At 40.5% G+C, this 20,403-nt stretch overlaps 1 protein-coding gene across 1 annotated transcript in view; it reads left to right on the top strand.

The window, feature by feature from the left end:
* Window positions 1-20,403, top strand: part of exosc9 (exosome component 9) — a 74,445-nt gene that overhangs the window by 46,514 nt on the left and 7,528 nt on the right. The window contains exons 6-11 of the mRNA XM_059644674.1: window positions 1,327-1,409; window positions 4,116-4,248; window positions 14,364-14,452; window positions 16,715-16,861; window positions 19,505-19,683; window positions 19,764-19,842. Coding sequence (XP_059500657.1) covers window positions 1,327-1,409; window positions 4,116-4,248; window positions 14,364-14,452; window positions 16,715-16,861; window positions 19,505-19,683; window positions 19,764-19,842 — 710 coding nt within the window. The remainder of the gene's footprint in view (window positions 1-1,326; window positions 1,410-4,115; window positions 4,249-14,363; window positions 14,453-16,714; window positions 16,862-19,504; window positions 19,684-19,763; window positions 19,843-20,403) is intronic.

The following is a 20,403-nucleotide window of genomic DNA, read 5'->3' as shown; positions in this document are numbered from 1 at the left end:
GGTGAATCTTATAGCTTTTAACTTCATTTCTTAATGCTCACCTTAATTTGCACTTAAATGGTGGCTGCCAGCCTTGTGGCCAGAAAACAGGAAGGGTAAGTAATTGTGGAGGAGTTGGTGAGATTCATTGAGTGGAGACGCTTAATGCAGTAGTGATATTGACAGTTCTTTATCATTGGTGATGTGCGTGCCACGGTAGAGATAATGTGAGGTGACCAATAGAAGATGGCATATACCCTTGCAGAGTACAGAGCCTCATTTGAGGTCTTTCCTGCATTGTTTTGCATTCTGTCTGAACCTGGACATGGCAGTGACCCAGCCTGCTATCTGGTCAGGCTGGCTGTATTTGGTGTTGTAGCCTTCTCTGGTGATCTGTCTCAACAATCTGGCGAATCCCTTGACCACCTTGTCCACCAATACTTCAGTTCCCTATTTCAAATGTGGAGTGACAGCTTTCCTTTCTGAGAGATTTTGGTTTCTTACAAGGATAATGTGTGACTATAGTTCCTGGCTTGTAGCATTCAAATTGGGCTTCATCTGTGCCACCAGTAGCTTGTACATCCCAGAAGATTCCATCAGCAGTGGGAATTGAACTGCTTCTGGAACATGAGAATGACTGAAAGAGGCAGGTTGCATAATTAGCATGAGAAATGTCATGCTCAGGAACCTACCATGAAACCTATTGGAAACACAGCCTTAAAACAGGAAATCAGCCCATGGCTTTTGTTTCCAAAACTCGGTACAATTCAAATTAGTTGGTTTCGGTGGGGAAATATTTTATTTGCCCTTTCAAGAAATACACCGTTGATATGGCAGCACACTGGTACCTGCAGACACCGTCTAAAGCTTGCCTGAAACTCACCAAGACCTGCTGAGTTTCTCTAGCACCTTACTATTATTTCAGATTTCAGATTCCAGCTTCCACCTTCCATTCTCTTTAAATAGACTGAAATTGCATCTAAGATAACAAGGTGTGGAGCTGGATGAACACAGCAGGAAAGCTGACGTTTCGGGCCTAGACTCTTTTCTAGGCCCAAAATGTCAGCTTTCCTGCTTCTAAGATGCTGCTGTGTTCATCCAGCTCCACACCTTGTTATCTCGGATTCTCCAGCATTTGCAGTTCCTATTATCTCTGAAATTGCATCTATACATGTGAAGAAAGTTTCCTGGCACTGTGGCAGAAATAAAGAGAGCGTAATCATTTTATAGGGGGTCTGAATATTCCTTGTTGTTTATGGTGAGAACCTATTGTACTGACTCATTATTCTGCATTTGAATTATTCTCAGCATCAAAGAATATGCTTCTAATAGTGTTTTTATCTCTAGTACAGTCCAGAGGAACGTGATCCAATTCCATTGAGCATACATCACATGCCCATTGCTGTCAGCTTTGCCTTCTTCCAGCAGGGGTATGTACAAAATTGCTTTCTTGTGCGGCTTTATCACATACGTGTACGTTTTGCAATATCTTTTCTTCTTACGAACCCAAAAAAAGTTAATAAAAATAGTTGTTTACCAGCTTTTGCAGTAAAATGTTATTTATAACCTGAAAAAGGGACCAACATATAATCCTATCTCCAAATAGGATTTCTGCTGGCTTAGCAAGATATGAGTTAGCATTTTACTTTCAATCATTTTCAGAAAGCATGGCAGCAGCTACAGAACCAACTAGTTGAGGGCTTCACCTAATAATGCTAATTTTTACACATTAGTAACAAGAGAAGGCCATTTTTATTCATTCTTCGCACGAGAGCATCGCTGGCTAAGCAGCATTTATTGCCTATCCCTAATTGCTCAGAGGGCAGTTAAGAGTCAACCACATTGCTATGGGTTCTGGAGTCACATGTTGGCCAGACCAGGTAAGATGGCAGTTTCCTCCCCTAAAGGATATTCACGAACTAGATGGGTTTTTCTGACATTGGATTCAGACTCATTATTAGATTCGTAATTCCAGATATAGATTGAATTCAAATGCCACCATCTACCATGGCGGTATTTGAAACTGGGTCCCCAGCATGTTATCTGGGTCTCTATTATCGCTGGACTGTTAATCCAGTTAGGCCAATGCCATCGCCCTTTGATTCTACCCCATCTTTCAAAGCACCATGGCTGATCTTGGATCAAGCTCCACATGCCTGTTTTTGCTCCATGTCCCTTAATAGTTGCGATTAAGAAAATCTAACAATCTTGGACTTAAAATTAACAATTGACCTAGCGACAGGTGTATTATGGAAGACAATTCCAAACTTGCCACACTTAGCAAAGAAATTGTTTCCCAATTTTATTTTTGAAACATCTGGCTCTAATTTTTAGACTGCCTTCCAATATCACTCCTCCTCAGCCAGCATAATTTTTTTTTCCCAGCAGCAGTTCTACCTGTTTCCCTTAGTGCCTTGAAAACTTCAAACAAATCTCCATTTAAGCTTCTAAATTCTAGGAGAACATAACCCTAGATTGTATAAACTGTTGTTTCAATTTAATGTTTGAAGTCTGGGTACACTTTTTTTTCCTCCCCAAGATCCAGTTATCCTTTCTAAAGTATACAATACAAAATAAGCACACATGTGATCTAGCCAAGCCAAGACTGAAGCGTAACTTCTGCCACCTTGTGCATTCCATCACTTTTTTTTTAAATTTTTGGTGCCTCTAAGACATTTTATTGGTCTTTGTACCTTTTATTCCTAAGTTTCTGTGGTCAGCCATTCTTTCTAACTTCTTCACCATTTATAAAGTACCCTGCCTGTCCAGTTTTAGGTGGATGACTTTATGTTGAAATCTGTTTGCCATTCAGTTGCTCAATCAACATCACTTTGTAATTTTATTTTTCCACTTACATGGCTTACAATGCTGTAATCTGGATAAGAAAATTTGGATAATGGTTTTCTATCAAATTATCTTGGTCATTAAAAGATACAATGAATAGTTGAAGCCCCAACAGACATACTTATAAAACACTAAGTGTCACATTTTGTCTATTAGAATGTTTGCTTTGTTTCCTGCTGCTCAGCCAATTTCCCAAGTAAATAAGTACTTTGTCTCCCATTTGTTAACTCATTTTTAGCTAAGTTTTTTAGATGGACATTATCAAACACCTTCTGGAATTTCTGTAATAAACATACAGAGAAATTCCTCTATAAAAGTCATAGGAATGATTTCATCTTGTCACATTACTTGTTTTGATTTATCTTGAGTAATGAGCTTGTGAATATCCTATTTTTTACATTGTACCTCAGGTTGCAATTACCTTCTTTAAACAATAAGAATAGATATGTTGCAGATTTTTTTCTGTTCGATGATTGAACATATAATGTGACCGAGGAATGACTGAACAAAGGGGCGGCACAGTGGCTCAGTGATTAGCACTGCACCCTCACAGTGCCAGGGACCCGGGTTCAATTCCAGCCTCGGGCAACTGTCAGTGCAGAGTTTGCACATTCTCCCTGCGTCTGCGTGGGTTTTCCCCGGGTGCTCTGGTTTCCTCTCAGTCCAAAGATGGGCAGCCTAGGTGGATTGGCCATGCTAAATTGCCCATAGTTTTCAGAGGTGTGTGGGTTAAAGTGGGATGGGTCTGGGTGGGATGCTTCGAGAGTGGTGTGGACTTGTTGGGCCAAAGGGCCTGTTTCCACACTGTAGGGAACCTAATCTAATCTAAACTCAAGCAGGGACTGTAGGGTTTGTATAACAGAGCTGTTCCCTCCTTTTCATTTTAAATGGATAGAAAATCAGGTGCATCAAGCATGATCCTTACTGCGCACAAACTATGTTTTAGATCTAATTGCTTAAGAGGTAGTCTGTCCCTTTTTCATTTTGTAATGAAAGACCATGCACCTAAAACTTGGGACATTTATTAAATATAATATTACATGAAAGATCTAAAGCATTTTGTGAACATGAAAGTGAATATAAAATAGTAGTAAATAGCACATTTGCTTTGTTTGTGTCATTAAAAATTGATATAAAAATTTGAGACAATGCAGAAGGTACTTTTTTTTAAACATAAGACTTTGGGATATGCTTCTGAGCGAAAGATAGCAAAAGGGAGATGAGAACACACTAGATATGTGGGACTACGACTCTTCCTTTTATATTCTGTAAGTAATTTTTATTCTGTGTAGAACTTACCTGTTGGTAGATCCGATCGAACATGAGGAGCGAGTTATGGATGGACTGCTGGTAATCGCTATGAACAAACACCATGAACTATGCACTATTCAGTCTAGCGGTGGAATAATGCTTCTAAAAGATCAGGTCAGTAATCAGCACATTTTGTGCAATTATTTTCTTAAACTAGCCTGCTGCAATGTACAACAGACAGTCAACACCCAAAATGGAAAAGATCAGAACTTCAGATTCAAAAAATTACATCTATAATGTTAATTATGTCTTTTTTCTTTTGGCTTTAAAGATTTCCTTTCTCTTTCAAATATTGAAGTGCTGTATGCTTTGAGCAAATTATTCACCTTTCAGTTACTAAAGGGATGCTGCATTATTAGAAGTGTGTAGAAACGGGGGAAGTCATTTACCACATCAAACCTGCCCTACCAATCTCTACCATGGCTGGTCATCTCCTCCATGCAATTTTTCTGTATCATCTTCATATTCCTTAATATTGTAAGTCTCCAGAAATCAGTAGGTTTCTGGAGATTATCTTGAACCAGAACAAGGAATCGACTTACAAGTCCTCTGGGCTATGTTTATAGTCCACCTGCCATGTTCTAGCCTATTTACTTAGTCTGTCCATTGTGAAACCTCCTTGGACCCTCTTTACAACCAACATTTTCTTCCAGTTTGGTGTCATCAACAAATTTAGAAATATTATACTTGGTCCTCACATCCAAATTGTTTATCTAGATTGTGAACAGTTAGCCCTTGTACCCCACTAGTAACATTATGCAGTCCTAAGAATGATGCTGCCTTTTCAATATTTGCCTGTTCAGATGAGCCTAAAAAATTCTAGGGGGCTACTTATTCTGATGTCATAGTTGCCATTCTTTTCTTAGCTAAATTCAATAGAAATAAGTGAAATACCCATTTGTTCGAGGAATGTTGTATGATTGACTGCAATTTTGAAAACTAATCCAACTAATGTAAACTGCTTTGGGACTCCTGAGCATATGGAAGATGCTGCATAGATCTAAACTGTTTAAATGTTAGGAGCAATTTCATGTCAAAATAGTTTCCAGTAGTCTTAAAATTGTTAAACATTTTGGGAGTGCAATTTCCAATGTTATTGGTTGTACATGTGTTTGCATTGCGTTTACATTGTTACGTTATTACTGTTGTATTCTCTTGTCTTTCTTTAAAAATATATAAAGATCTATCTTTCCACACTTTTTGCCCAGAATTATTTCATCCAGATTCTAATTTTTCAGAAGTACTCTCCTATTATCTAACATTAACTGCTATTTAGTTTGTTAATACAACAGTTGTATAGTGGACATCCTAATACTGATTTAGCACTAGACTAGAATTGTAGAATCCCTAGAACATGGAAAGAGACCATTCAATCTGCATTAACCTTCTGAAGAGCATCCCACCCATAACTCAACCTCCCCCCACCACCACCACCACCACCAATCCTGTAACCCCGCACATATCTTGGCCAATACACCTAACCTGTAATAACACACTGTGAAGCTGGATAAACACAGCAGGCCAAGCAGCCTCAGAGGAGCAGGAAAGCTTGACATTTCAGGTCCCGACCCAAAACGTCAAGCTTTCCTGCTCCTCTGATGCTGCTTGGTGTACTGTGTTTATCCAGCTTTACTCTGTGTTATCTCAGATTCTCCAGCATCGGCATTTCCTACTATCTCTGTAACGATTTTAACTGCACCTAACCTGTACATCTTTTCGACTGTGGGGAGAAAACCAGAGCATGTGCTGGAAACCCAGACGGATATGGGGAGACTGTGTGCAAAGTCCACACACAGTTTCCTGAGACCGGAATTAAACCCGGATGCCTGGAGCTGAGAGATGTTTTTGTTTGAAAGGTTATAGAAGGCATTTTCATTTGAAATTTTCTTGTGTATTTGACATAACAGGATGCGTTCCAGACTGTTTTTAAAGATAATGCACCAAATTGCATCATCCAGGTTTCTCCAATAGATTGATTTGATGTCTGTAGGCCCGATTATTTTGGATAAATGTTAATTATATGTGATGCAATCACTTAGTTTTTCCATTCATTATAGTTAATCTGTACTCCTTGATGTATTGGTTTCAGTTGGATCTCAATATGCATGAATGCACTACAAGACATTATGACCATGAACTGGCAATCAAAAACAATATTTAAACGAACATGCTCCTGCAAGCACTGATTTATATGTATGTGTACTTTGTATTCCAGTGGAAAAATGTGTGACAATAATTTTTCACTCTGTTTTTCTTCTGATATTCAAATCATTGAGACAGTTGCGCTCTCAGTAGGATTCAGCCTAGAATGGGGAAGGTGGGGAAGACGTTACAAGCTGCAAATGGGTGACATCAGTCACATTAGGGATCCTCTCGGAAGGCGCGATCACAGTATGGTCAAATTTAAAGTACAGATGGAGCATGAGAAGGTTAAATCCAGTACCTATGTTCTGTGCTTAAACAAAGGAGACTATGAAGGAATGAGGGAGGAGTTAGCTAAGGTGGAATGGGAGCAAAAACTTTATGGTGGTCAATTGAAGAACAGTGGAGGACTTTCAAACAATTTTTCACAGTGCTCAGCAGAAGTATATTCCAGTGATAAAGAAGAACTGTAGGAAAAGAGAGCCAGCGATGGATGTCTAAGGAAATAAAGGAAAGTATCATATTGGGAAAAAAAACATACAACAAAGCAAAGAGTAGTAGGAAACTAATAGACTGGGAAATCTTTAAAGGCCAACAGAAAGTCACAAAAAAAGTTATAAAGAAAAGTAAGATAGCTTATGAGAGTAAACTAGCTCAGAATGTAAAAACAAGCAGCAAACGTTTCTATAAATATGTAAATAGTAAAAGAGTGGCGAAGGTAAACATTGGTCCTTTAGCAGATGAGAAGGCCAATTTAATAACTGGGAATGAGGAAATAGCCGAGACATTAAACAGTTACTTAGTGTCGATCTTCACTGTGGAAGACACATATAACATGCCGAAAACTAATGGCAAGAAGGCTATGGCAGGTGAGGACCTAGAAACTATCATTATCGCTAAGGAGGCAGAGCTGGGCAAGCTAAGGGAGCCAAAGGTAGACAAGTCTCCTGGCCCCGATGAAATGCATCCCAGGGTACTAAAAGAGGTGATGGGGGGAAATATGTACCAGTAATTATTTACCAAAATTCACTGGACTCTGGGGTAGCTCCAGCAGATTGTAAAATAGCCACTGTGTAAAAAAGGAAGTAGACAAAAAGCAGGTAACTATAGGTCAGTTAACTTAACTTCAGTAATGGGGAAAATGCTTGAATCTATCATTAAGGAAGAAATAGCAAGACATCTGGATATAAACTCTCCCGTTGGGAACACCCAGCATGAGTACATGCAGGGTAGGTCATGTTGAACTAATTTGGTGGAATTCTTTGGGGACATTACTTGCAAGATGGACAATGGGGAACTTGTGGATGTGGTGTATCTGGATTTCCAGAAGGCATTTGACACGGTTTCATACCAAAGGCTGCTACATCAGATAAAGCCGCACAGTATTACAGGTAAGGTATTGGCGTGGATTGAGGATTGGTTGACCAGTAGAAAGCAAAAGAGTAGGGGTAAATGGGTATTTTTCTGGTTGGCAGTCAGTGACTAGTGGTGTGCCTCAGGGAACAGTGTTGGGACTGCAATTGTTTACAATTTACATTGATGATTTGGAGTTGGAGTCGAAGTGTCGTATGTCAAAACTTGCAGATGACACTAAGGTGAGTGGTAGAGCAAGGTGTGCAGAAGACACTGAAAAGTCTACAGAAGGATATACATAGTGAGTGGGCAAAGGTCTCGCAGATGGAGTACAGTGTTGATAAGTGTGAGGTCATCCATTTTGGTAGGAATAACAGGAAAATGGACTATGTTTTAAATGATAAAACATTGCAACACGCTGCTGAGCAGAGGGACTTGGGTGTCCTTGTGCATGAATTGCTAGAAGTAGGATTGCAGGTACAGCAGGTAATTAAAAAGGCAAATGGAATTTTGTCTGCCATTGCTAGAGGGATGGAGTTTGAAAACAGGGAGGCTGTGCTGCACCTGTATAGAGTTCTGGTGAGGCCACAGCTGGAGTATTATGTGCAGTTTTTGTCTCCTTACTTGAGATGAGATATACCAGCACTGGAGGGGGTGCAGAGGAGATTCACTCAATTGATTCCAGAATTGAGAGGGTTGGAATATGAGGAGAGACCGAGTAGATTGGGATTATACTCATTGGAATTCAGAAGAATGAGGGCAGATCTTCTAGAAACATATAAGATTATGAAGGGAATAGATAAGGTGGAGGCAGGGGAGTTGTTTCTGCTAGCAGGTGAAATTAGGACTAGAAGGCATTGCCTCAAACTAAAGGGAAGCAGATGTAGGACTGAGGTTAGAAGGAACTTCTTCAGCCAAAGGGTTGCAAATCTGTGGAGCTCCTTGTCTAGTGAATCGGTTGAAGCTACCTCGCTGAATGTTTTTAAGGCAAGGCTAGATAAATTTTTGAACAGTAATGGAATTAAGGGCTATGGTGAGTGGGCAGATAAGTGGAGCTGAGTCCCAAAAAGATCAGCCATGATCTTATTAAATGGTGGGGCAGGCTCGAGGGGCCAGATGGCCTACTCCTGCTCCTAGTTCTTATGTTCTTATTAGTCAGTCTACAATTTTTATCTCTATCAAGAAATAATATGTCATCCTTTTTACCAAGCCCAATGATTTTAAAATAGTTTTCATAAATGTCAACAGGCAAGATCTTATCTTTGCCCATATAGTAGTAAGGATAGTTTGATTCGTGATAGCGTGGATTTGTGAGGGGTAGACCATGCCTCACAAACCTTACTGATATCTTTGAAGAGGTAGCCAAAAATGTGGATGAAGGTGGAGCAGTGAATGTGGTATACATGGATTTAAGTAAGGCATTTGATAAAGTTCTGCATGGTAGGCTCATGCAGAAGGTGAGGAGGCATGGGATAGGACGAAATGTGGCAGATTGAATTCCAAATTGGCTGGCCCTTAGAAGGCAAAGGATGGTAGTGGATAGAAAATATTCAAATGGTGCTCAGTTACGAGTGGTGTACCACAAGGATCAGTTCTGGGTCCTCTTCTGTTTGTGATTTTTAGTAAACAATTTGGATGAAGGAGTGGAAGGATGGATTAGCAAGTTTGCGGATGATACGAGGGTGAGCCACATCATGGACAGTGCGGAGGGCTGTGCTAGGTTACAAAGGGGCATTGATTGAATGCAGAGCTGGGCTAAGAAGTGGCAGATGGAGTTTAACCCTGAAAAGTGTGAGGTGATTCATCTTGGTAGGACAGATTTGGGAGCTGAATACAGGGTTAACTGAAAGATTCTTGGCAGTTTGGAGGAGCAGAGGGATCTTGGGGTTCATGTTCACAGTTCCTTGAAAGCTGCCATCCAGGTGGATAGAGTAGTTAAGAAGGCATATGGTGTGTTAGCTTTCATTAATAGAGGGATTGAGTTGATGAGCTGTGAAGTTACGTTCCAGCTATACAAAAGCCTGATTCAGCCACATCTGGAGTATTGTGTCCAGTTCTTGTCAGCTCATTACAGGAAAGATGTGGAAGCGTTGGATAAAGTGCAAAGGAGACTTACCAGGATGTTGCCCTGAATGGAGGGAAGGTCTTACGAGGAAAGGTTGAGAGAGCTAGGGCTTTTCTCTTCAGAATGACAAAGGATGAGAGGTGACTTGATAGAGGTGTACAAAATGATCAGGGGTATAGATAGACAGCCAGAGACTTTTTCCTAGAGTGGAGGTAGCTTTTACAAGGGGACATGGTTTTAAAGTGAAAGGAGGTAGATATCGGGAAGATGTCAGAGGTAGATTCTTTACTCGGAGGTAAAGGCGTGGAATGCGTTGCTGGAGAGGGTAGCCTCATTGGGGCATTAAAAGCGGCTATTAGATGGGCATATGGATGATAATATATGGTAGTGGTGGAGTTTAGATAGACCTTAGGTTTTGGGTAAAAGTTCGGCACAACATCGTGGGCTGAAGGGCCTGTACTGTTCTATGTTCTGTGATAACCCAGCAGCCTTCATGAAAGGAAAGATATGAATGTATAAGTGGGAGTGATTGCCTACATACCTCATCAGTCTGCCATCCTCTGACACTCTCATCCGGCTCAGGTAATCAGGATTAGACTGGGGAACAAAGGCCCTTTACACCAGATTATTTACACCTGGTGAGACTAGACTTCGCAAACTGAACAGATACCACAATTTTTCAAACCTTTTGGTGGCTATCCATGCTTAGGCTGACAAATGGCAAGTAAATTCATGCCACATGAGCGCCAAGCAATGACCATCAAGAAAGAATCCATCATACCTTGACGTTCAATGGTATTACTGTTGCTAAATTCCCACTGTCAACATCCTGGAGGTGTACTATTGACCCAAAACTGATCATGACAACTCACCATCAAATCTTTAAGGGCAATTAAAGATGGGCAATAAAGGCTGGCCAAGCCTAGCCAACAAAACCCATATTCTTGAATGAATAAATAGATTATCTCCATGTCAAAAACAATGCCACCATCCCTATCCCACTGCCACCCCTGCCCAGTCTCCAGAAAAGCAATATTCTCCTCAAGAAATATTGCTACTGTGCTTCCTTTCCTTCTCTACCTTTCCAGGAATATTTAATATCTAATCACGACAGTTTTTAAAAACAATTTGGAACTAGACATCCATTATCTCATCACGTTTCCACATGTGTGTTTGTGCCAACTGTTCACCAACCTTTTTTAGGATGCATTGGCCCAGTTTTCCATTGTAATGGAGAGCATCTGCAATGGTGCAGATGCCAGAAGGCATTAGATTTGCAAGTCCTCACCCTGAAACTAGCGTTTTTCATTTTTGCGGAGGTGGGTTGTATTACCCCCGTATACGGTTCCCAGGGGCAGCTGGCAATTTATATGGCCAGTTGCCTCCAAAGAAATAGGATTTTGGAATGCCTAGAGTGTGGAGATTAGACCAGGTGAGGACAAGTGTGTCCTCAGTGTATTTCTTTTGGGTAGCCAGAATACCCTTTGGAGAGCTGAAATACATTTGTGCACCTTGGGGGTAGGTTCAGGAATCCTTGCTTGGGAGTTGTTGTTAGGTGTCCTTTAGGACTGTAACTATTGAGATCAAAGGTGAGATCCTTGGAACTGTTCAATTTTTCAAAACCTGGTAATAAGTATCTAAATGTGTCTTTGAGTTTGTTGTCAATGAAGTGTAGCCTACAATCTAAAAATGAATAGTGTAGCTATATTTTCTGTATGAAAGTGTACGTGTGGATACTGAATAATGTGATATGGTAGGTGAAGGGGGAAGGGGGGGTGGACAGTCAGAACTAAGCTGTGATATTAGGTGCATTGGACAATAGTTAGAGAGCATTAGGTTGCATGATGAGACCTGGATTTTTAAAAATGTATTTCTTCTCTTTTGAAGAACTTATGTAACAGATCCTTGGTTTAAGAGTAACTCTAGTTTCCATAAGTTTATTATTTTCTCACATGCTGTGGTAGACTGCAAAATATTGATGCTTTGCAACAAAATGCCATATAATTTGAAAATAGACTCAGCTCAAAACACATTCTGACACTGTTGTCAGACATTAAAATACTTTTTGACTGTTGATGTGCAATAAACATTTTTCTTTGGAAGGTTGGGCCTGTAGAATTGGCATTTCTGCCCTACGTACCAGAGTTTGGAGCCAAACTTGCCTGTTAGCAAGTCATTTTGTGGACCGTCCTTTCACCTTCACTTCTCATCACTCATGTTCTGTGATTCACCCCTGTCAACTTGCTGTCTGTCCCAGTTGGTGGCACAACTATAGGTCTTAATTATTATTGACCCTATTCAAATCTGATTCTCAAAGTCAGAAATGTCAGATATGCCGAGGGATAGAGAGAGAGGAAAACTGCCTACATGGCATGAAAAGGCTAGGAAGTAGCTGATTGGCAACAGTGTAATATAAGATTACTGTATTGCCTCAAATGTAGACAAAATAAATGTACTGAAATAGACAGTTACTAGCTAGACTGTCTGATTTTACTGTCTAATTCATCCATCCCCCTACCCTGAACACACACATGCACGCACGCACACACACACTCCAAGTACAAGCTTGGAGGTCCATCATCTCAAGTCTGACCGTGCCCAGCTTTTGCAGGCCATTTTCTTCCCTGCTTTTGTGATCTGCAGAGGAGCGTGTGGTGGGAGGAGGGAAGAGTTTGTCATTGTGAAAGGTGTGGAATGAAGTACGGTGATGAGATCTAATGCAAATTAGAGCTAAGACAATAGACAATAGGTGCTGGAGTACGCCATTCGGCCCTTCGAGCCAGCACCACCATTCATTATGATCATGGCTGATCATCCACAGTCTGTATCCTGTTCCTGCCTTATCCCCATAACCCTTGATTCCACTATCTTTAAGAGCTCTGTCTATTGCTTTCTTGCAAGTATCCAGAGAGTTGGCCTCCACTGCCTTCTGGGGCAGAGCATTCCATATATCCACCACTGTCTGGGTGAAGAAGTTTCTCCTCAACTCTGTTCTAAATGGCCTACCCCTTATTTTTAAACTGTATCCTCTGGTTCTGGACTCACCCATCAGCGGAAACATGAGTCCTGCCTCCAGAGTGTCCAATGCCTTAATAATCTTATATGTCAAAATCAGATCCCCTCTCATCTTCTAAACTCAAGTGTATACAAGCCGAGTCGCTCCTATCTTCCAACATATGATAGTCCCGCCATTCCAGGAATTGACCTCGTGAACCTACGCTGCACTCCCTCAATAGCCAGTGTGTCTTTCCTCAAATTTGGAGACCAAAACTGCATACAATACTCCAGGTGCGGTCTCACCAGGGCCCTGTACAGCTGCAGAAGGACCTCTTTGCTCCTATACTCAATTCCTCTTGTTATGAAGGCCAGCATGCTATTAGCTTTCGTCACTGCCTGCTGTACCTGCATGCTTGCTTTCATTGACTGATGTACAAGAACACCTAGATCTCGTTGTACTTCTCCTTTACCTAACTTGACTCCATTGAGATAGTAATCTGCCTTCCTGTTCTTGCCACCAAAGTGTATAACCACACATTTATCCACATTAAACTGCATCTGCCATGCATCCATCCACTCACCTAGCCTGTCCAAGTCACCCTGTATTCTCATAACATCCTCCTCACATTTCACACTGCCACCCAGCTTTGTGTCATCAGAAAATTTACTAATATTATTTTTAATGCCTTCGTCTATATCATTAATGTATATCATAAACAGCTGCGGTCCCAGTACCAAACCTTGTGGTACCGCACTGGTCACTGCCTGCCATTCCAACAGGGACCCGTTTATCACTACTCTTTGCTTCCTGTCAGCCAGCCAAATTTTAATCCAAGTCAGTATTTTTCCCCCAATACCATGTGCCCTAATTTTGTTCATCAGTCTCCTATGCGGGACTTTATCAAAGGCTTTCTGAAAGTCCAGGTACACTACATCCACTGGTTCTCCCTTGTCTATCTTCATAGATACATCCTCAAACCGTTCATCCGTGATGTTCAATTAGTTAGGTATTGTGGCTCTGAACCGATGTTCTGAGGATGATGCTGAGGCATTGGCATGTTTGTCATCTTGCTTGAGCAATGTCTCAATTTTTAAAATTTTAGCCCTATTTTTCAGATTCTTCCAAGGTCTTGCGTGCTCCCCATGCCTAGACCCCTTTGGAGCCCAACAACTTCTTAAGATCTCCATACTTCTCTTCTAGCCTCTTTGTAAATTCCCTATTTTTAACTGCTTCACTGCTCATCGTTTTGCTTTCCTAAGCAGTGTGTTAATTCCCCAAACCCCTTGGCTTCTCAACCTCTTTCCTGGTTAATAGGCTCCTTGGGGCAAATGACGAAAGGCTTGATCTTGACTATCTCCTTATACTTCTATTGAAATCCTAAGACATTTTACTACTTTAAAGATCCTACAGATTGTTGCAGTGTCTGCTTGAGTATTTTCTATTTCTAACACTTTTTCATAAATCAACTATTTATAATGGTTATGTGAAGGATAGGACATGCTAAATCTCAGCTTTGATGCCCTTTATAGTGATATGCGCTATCTGGGATACCATGAAAAGAGTAATTAATTGGATGAGGTAATGGTGAGCTGCTATGGACTCCTACAAAAATTAACATTTCCAGGAGAAATGTGAACAAGGAAGAGCAATAACCTTATCATTTTATTTTAGGTTCTCCGTTGTACTAAAATAGCTGGTGTGAAGGTGGCAGAAATCACAGAGTTGATGCAAAAAGCTCTTGAAAACGATAAGAAAGTCAGGCAAGTTTGTGTTTAAACTCTTAATTGAATGTGTTTTATGGAAAAACACTTTTGAAAAAAAGAATTTTTTTTTGGATTGGAACTCCAACGATCTGTGAATAGGCTGAGTCAGGACAAGGTTTTTATCCTCAACTTACTGAATAGGAGTTGAAAAATTTCCCAGCTCAGTCTACCTGCTTCAGAAGAAAGTGCTTAGAGGATGGGACATTGATTGTTGAGGATGGGTTAACAGCTGCATTCAGACAAGCTGGATCTTGGATAATATTTGGATGCAGACTCAAAGGGTTGCAAGCTACTGGGCAGGCTGTTTAAATGGCCTTACGCTGTATTTTTGAATAAGCCCAGAGAACCATTAGATTCTTAAATAACCTGAGCCCTTGGTTGACAGCTCTGGCTCTGTTCGCTGTCACCTTCACAACTTATTTCTTCAACATTTGGTGAATTAAAGTGCTTTGCAGTTTTAGTTTTTAAATCTTTAAGAGGTCTAGATGATGGGCCTTTAATAACAAGTCATTTTTGTAAACACAGCATAAACTTATGAAATTTTAAAAGCTTTTTTCCCCTCATCCAAGTTATACTGTAGGGTTCATATGCTTTTATAGGGTGAATGGAGTGGATCAGTGGGAAGAGGGGCACACCTTGACTTGCTTGGGGATGGGGTTGGGTAAGAGAATCCTTTTTAGAACAGGCCTTTCAAAAGGTGCCATCGTTGCAGAGTTATAACTCATGACAACTCTTGAGGTGTCATTGAGCCGTAGAGATATACAGTACGGAAATGGACCTTTCGGTCCAACCTGTCCATGCCAGCCGGATATCCTATATAAACCTAGCCCCATTTGCCAGCATTTGGCCCAAATCCTTTTGAACCCTTCCTTTTCATATACCCATCCAGATGCCTTTTAAACGTTGGAATCATACCAGCCTCCACCACTCCCTCTGGCACGTCATTCTATGCACGCACCGCCCTCTGCGTGAAAGAGTTACCCCTTACATTCTTCTGGTATCGTTCCCATCTCGGCTTAAACCTATGCTGTCTAATTTTGGACTTGCCTATCCTGGGGAAAAGACCTTGTCTATTTACCTTATTCGTGCCCCTCATAATTTTATAAATGTCTATAAGGTCACCTCTCAGTCTTCACCAATCCTGGGAAAATAACCTCAACCTATTCACCTTCCCTCTATAGCTCAAACCCTCCAATATCCTTATAAATCTTTTCTGAACCCTTTCTAGCTTCAGGACATTTTTCCTATAGGAGGCGGACCAGAATTGTATGTAATACTCCAAAAGTGGCTGACCCAATGTCTTGTTCATCCGTACCATGACCTCGCAAATCCTGTACTCAATGCACTGACCAATAAAGGCAGCATACCAAATGCCGCCTTCACTGTCCTATTTACCTGTGCCTTCACTTTCAAGGAACAATGAACCTGCACTGCAAGATCTCTTTTCAGCAACACTCCTGAGGACCTTACCGGTAAGTATATAAGTCCTCATGAATCACAACTTCTAAAAGCTGGCCTGACTTCATAAAAATTGAGGGCTAGACCTTGCCTGTGTTCACAATGGAGCCAACTAGGTTGGTCGTGTCAGTTGTGGGATTTCAACCTGAACCGGGTCACGGCCTTAAAAGGCACTCCCGAAAATTGCATATTCCTGACGAATCCTGCAGTTGGGACCCGCCTTTATATGTTTTTAGGCTCTCATGTCCATCCCAACTCCAGTGAAAACCCAGACCTCCAAAGTTCCGTGTATCAGTTGTTTTTTTAAAAACAAACTCTTCATATATCTTCACTTGCATCATTAGTTTATATGCTGCCGCATGTGGCCTCAATTGTTGTACATTCTTGCACATGGGTCTTGCAAAGGGCAAAAACCCAACAATTTATTTTTTGAAAAATTCTGGCATTTATACCAGACTTCAGTATTATAGTACGTTCCACTGTTTTAATGAGTAGAAACCTCCTGTACAAGAGGTCCCCTCCAGTGAAGTTCATTTTTTTTTGCAATGTAATACTCCTGGAAATGGTAGTTCAGGTTTTCAGCTGTTTTCTGATGGATTTTGAAGTTCTAGCAGGAGACTGATGGAAGTCTGCTGGAATTTCAAACGGTGTACTGGAGTGTCCTGGCTGCCCTCCAGAAAATGGTGGATATAAAGTTGTAAAACAAAGCTTAAGCAAATTTATTCATAACACTTGTAAACTCAATTGGTAAGATTTTATGCAAAAGCTTAATAAATTATCTGTAAATTTTGCATTGGGCAGGAAAGAAGGTGGGAAGTTTGGTTTTGCAGAATCCATACCAAATAAACGAATCACTGCCTTTAAGCTAGATGAAACTCCAGTGGATACAGACGGTGTTGAAGAGCAAGTTGAAGAGATTGTATCAAAGGCTGAACCGCCCACACTACAGTATCTTTTGCTTAATGGCCTAGTTACTTGTATTAACTTAAAGCTAAAGATTAATTTGCTAAAAAATGTTTTATCTGTTTTGGAATGAGCTTCAATGTTTACATTTTAATGGTTCAAGCCAGTCATTTGTTTTCATCATGTTAAAACGCTGAATCAAACCCTTGTTTAAACCTTTGATTTTTAACATGAGTTTGCACGCACCAAACGTGATAGGATATTGCCTACAATGTTCTAGAGCAAGAAAAAGCAAATTTGCAAAGTCCGACACTGTATTTGAATAAGGGAAAGAAACTGAAGACAAATTTGCACATATACAGCAGTTTTCACAACCTTGATTCATCCCAAAGGGCTATAAAAAGGGTGTGGTTATTGTTGTAATGTGGCAAACAAAGTCATTTTACATACAGCAACATCCCACAGGAGCAATGTAGTAATTACCAGATGATGTTTCTTTAAATCAGGTTAACTGAAGAATATTAGCCAGGGCATCAGAATAACTCTGGCATTTCTTCAAGTGAGTTAGTGGATTCTTTTACATTCCTTGGTTTAATATTTCATCTGAAAGACTGCATCTAAAGATGGTATAACACTTCCTTGGTACTGCACTTGAGTGTCAACGTAAAGTTTTAGGCTCAAATTGTCAGAATGGGATTTGGACCCACAAGTATCTGATTTTGTCATGGAATTGGTACCAACTGAACTGTCACTAATAATTTTGTCATATCTAACTATTGACCAGCAATTTGTAGTTGTGAATGAAGAGTAATGTGAAATAAGATGCAATGATGCTCCTGTGGAACATCTGCACTGACGGAGACTTGTTGAATAGAATGGCCTAGTTCTATACTGTAAAACACTGTTACATGCATTTAGAGCAGATCCAAGACAGCGTGACATCTCAAGTGCATCTATGAGATTATCTTTTTTCTGAAGAAGGGTCCAGACTCAAAACGCCAGCTTTCCTGCTCCTCTGATGCTGCCTGGCCTCCTGCATTCATCCAGCTCCACACCTTGTTATCTCAGACTCCAGCAATAGCGGATACTACTGTCTCATGGTACACTCTCAGTAATTCCACAGTTTTGCAACTCACAAGAGAAGTAGCAGAAAAAACAACAACTGCTTTACGTGATCTTTATTGGTCCAACCAAAACTTTTAACTAATACAGTGGGAAAGTATTATGGAAGATGCTGTCAAAGGTTGGCGGTCCAGAGAAATTCATCAACATCCACTGAGTCTCCTCCGCTGGTTCTTTCCAATGGTAATATGAGAATTTTTTTTAAAGTCAACATACAGGTCAAGCAGGTATCTGTCACCACCCTCCCCTGTTTTCTGCAACTTCATCACCCCTATTCTCAAGAACAAGTTTCGCAATGGTTTGGACATTGTTTACTGGATGGGCGGAAAACTTGTCAAACTTGACCAGTTGAAATCCAAAAAGAAGACAACATTGATCTCACTTATGGATCTTCAGTATGTGGATGACATACTCAGAAATAGATGTTCAGACAGCCTTAAGGATCTTCGGAGAAGCATACCGAAGAATTGGTGTCAGCCTCAAGAAGAATCAAATCCTCTATTAAGCTGTGCTAGGTCAAGTTCCTGCCCATCTCTCCATTGAAATGAAGAAATCCTCCCAAATGTGAAACATTTTCTCCTACCTAGGAAGCAACCTCTCACCTAAGGCTGATATTGGTGTGGAATTTCAACATCACATTGAATCTGCGAGTACTGCCTTCAGGCACCTGAGAATAAGAGTCTTCAACAGTGACATCCTTTGACTCTTATATGTGGCCCCAAAACTTGGATTACGTATAGATACCACTTCAGAGCTCTTGAAATACTGTCAATGCAGTTTGAGAAGGATTCTCAGCACCAGCTGGGATGATAGGCATATTAACATCAGTGTCCTTGAAGCAGCCATTAACAATAGCATCAAAGGACGTGGTTATTTAAAACCAACTTCACTGGCCTGGTTGCTTGCTTAAGATGTCTGATTTCTGACAGCCAAAGCAAATTTTCATCACCCATCTCAAGGAAAGCATTTGGATGAGAGTAGGACAAAGGAAACATTTCAAGCTACCTGAAGGCTTCCCTCAAGAAATGCAACAACTAGATATCAACAAATGGGAGATCCTCAATTGGATGAAAAATGCACTGACTTTTAAAAGCATAGTTAGATAGACAACACTGACAAGGTAATTAAACATCTTTTGTACAAGGTGTAAAATCTCCAAATTGTGGAGTGAGTCTGGCAGCATTTGTGGAGAAAGAAATGGGATTAATGTTTTAAGTCCAATATGACGTTTTAGAAATGAGTCCAAGTATAGGGAATGTCAATGGATAGTTCAGATTTTGATATTTTAATTCTAGCATCATACGCAAGTGTGTCATAATTATAAACACTGGGTGGCAGAAGACTATGGAAGTAATATAGGAAATGAGGACACAACTTGATTATTTCTGGATTACAAAACTACAACTAAGACTACATTGGCAAACTACTGTGTAATAACTTCAATGTACTCAAACCCTGAGTGCCCATCAGTAGTAGCAATTTTTTTTGTGAAAGCATAATATACATGTTTCCTTTTTCATAAAGGTTTTATACTGTTCAGGTAATGTTTTTCTTAACTAAAAACAGTATTCCAAAACCAATTGTGCGTGCTCCTGGAACAGGTCAAATTGGGGAAGGGATCCAAAATGAATGGATGATCGATGATCTAGAGGAAGAGGAAGAAGATGATGAAGAGGATATTGTTCCTGAACCATGTGCCCAGAGTTTGCGAAATGATAATGAAAGAGCAAACATGTATACAGATGGTAAATATGGCACATCTGCATTGTTTAATGTTCAGTTTAACATTGAAGACTTGCTAACTATTCATCTTCTTTTTATATAGCTGACGTTATCCAACTTTCAGATAGTGAAGAGGAAGAAATTATAATACTGGAACCAGAAGGGACAGAAAAGAAAGGAAGGTGGGTTGCAAAACCTGTTAAATGAATTAGTTGAAACTTTATTTAAAATTTAAAGCCGGTTGGCAGTTAAGTCAGGCTCATTGTTTCTGTGCCAACTGAGACTTTTGGCTGGCAATGCTGACAATGGTTAGCTTAGGGTTGGGAGTGAAGTGGTGGGTTCCAGGAATGTGATCGATCACACTTTGGAGCTTCCAACCTGTAATTTCTGCCAGGTTGCCCCTGCTGCTGCTGGCTCTATCCTAGACCAATTGATCTGACAGGAATATGGCCAAGCCGCTGCGATTGCATGAAATTTTAAAAACTACTTGACCTCTATTGTACAATATGTTTCCATGTTGATTTGCCTTCTCTTTCCACCATCATGACTTAGCAACTCCCAGTGCTGGAGGACATTTTTTGACCCTTCAGCCTCAAGCTGGGAAGCCCACAGCCTGCCTGACCCTTGAATAATTTTGATGGACAAGTTTGAAATTCACTGTGCAGTGCCAGGAACTGGAACTGAACTACCAGCCAGGTCTTTGACCCAGGATTAAAAATTTCAGCCAATATATACACTGTCTG

This window comes from Stegostoma tigrinum, chromosome 1, assembly GCF_030684315.1.
Source record: "Stegostoma tigrinum isolate sSteTig4 chromosome 1, sSteTig4.hap1, whole genome shotgun sequence".
NCBI classification, from domain to species: domain Eukaryota; kingdom Metazoa; phylum Chordata; class Chondrichthyes; order Orectolobiformes; family Stegostomatidae; genus Stegostoma; species Stegostoma tigrinum.
The sequence above is the reverse complement of the archived record's forward strand: the minus strand, read 5'-3'. Positions and strand labels throughout refer to the sequence as shown.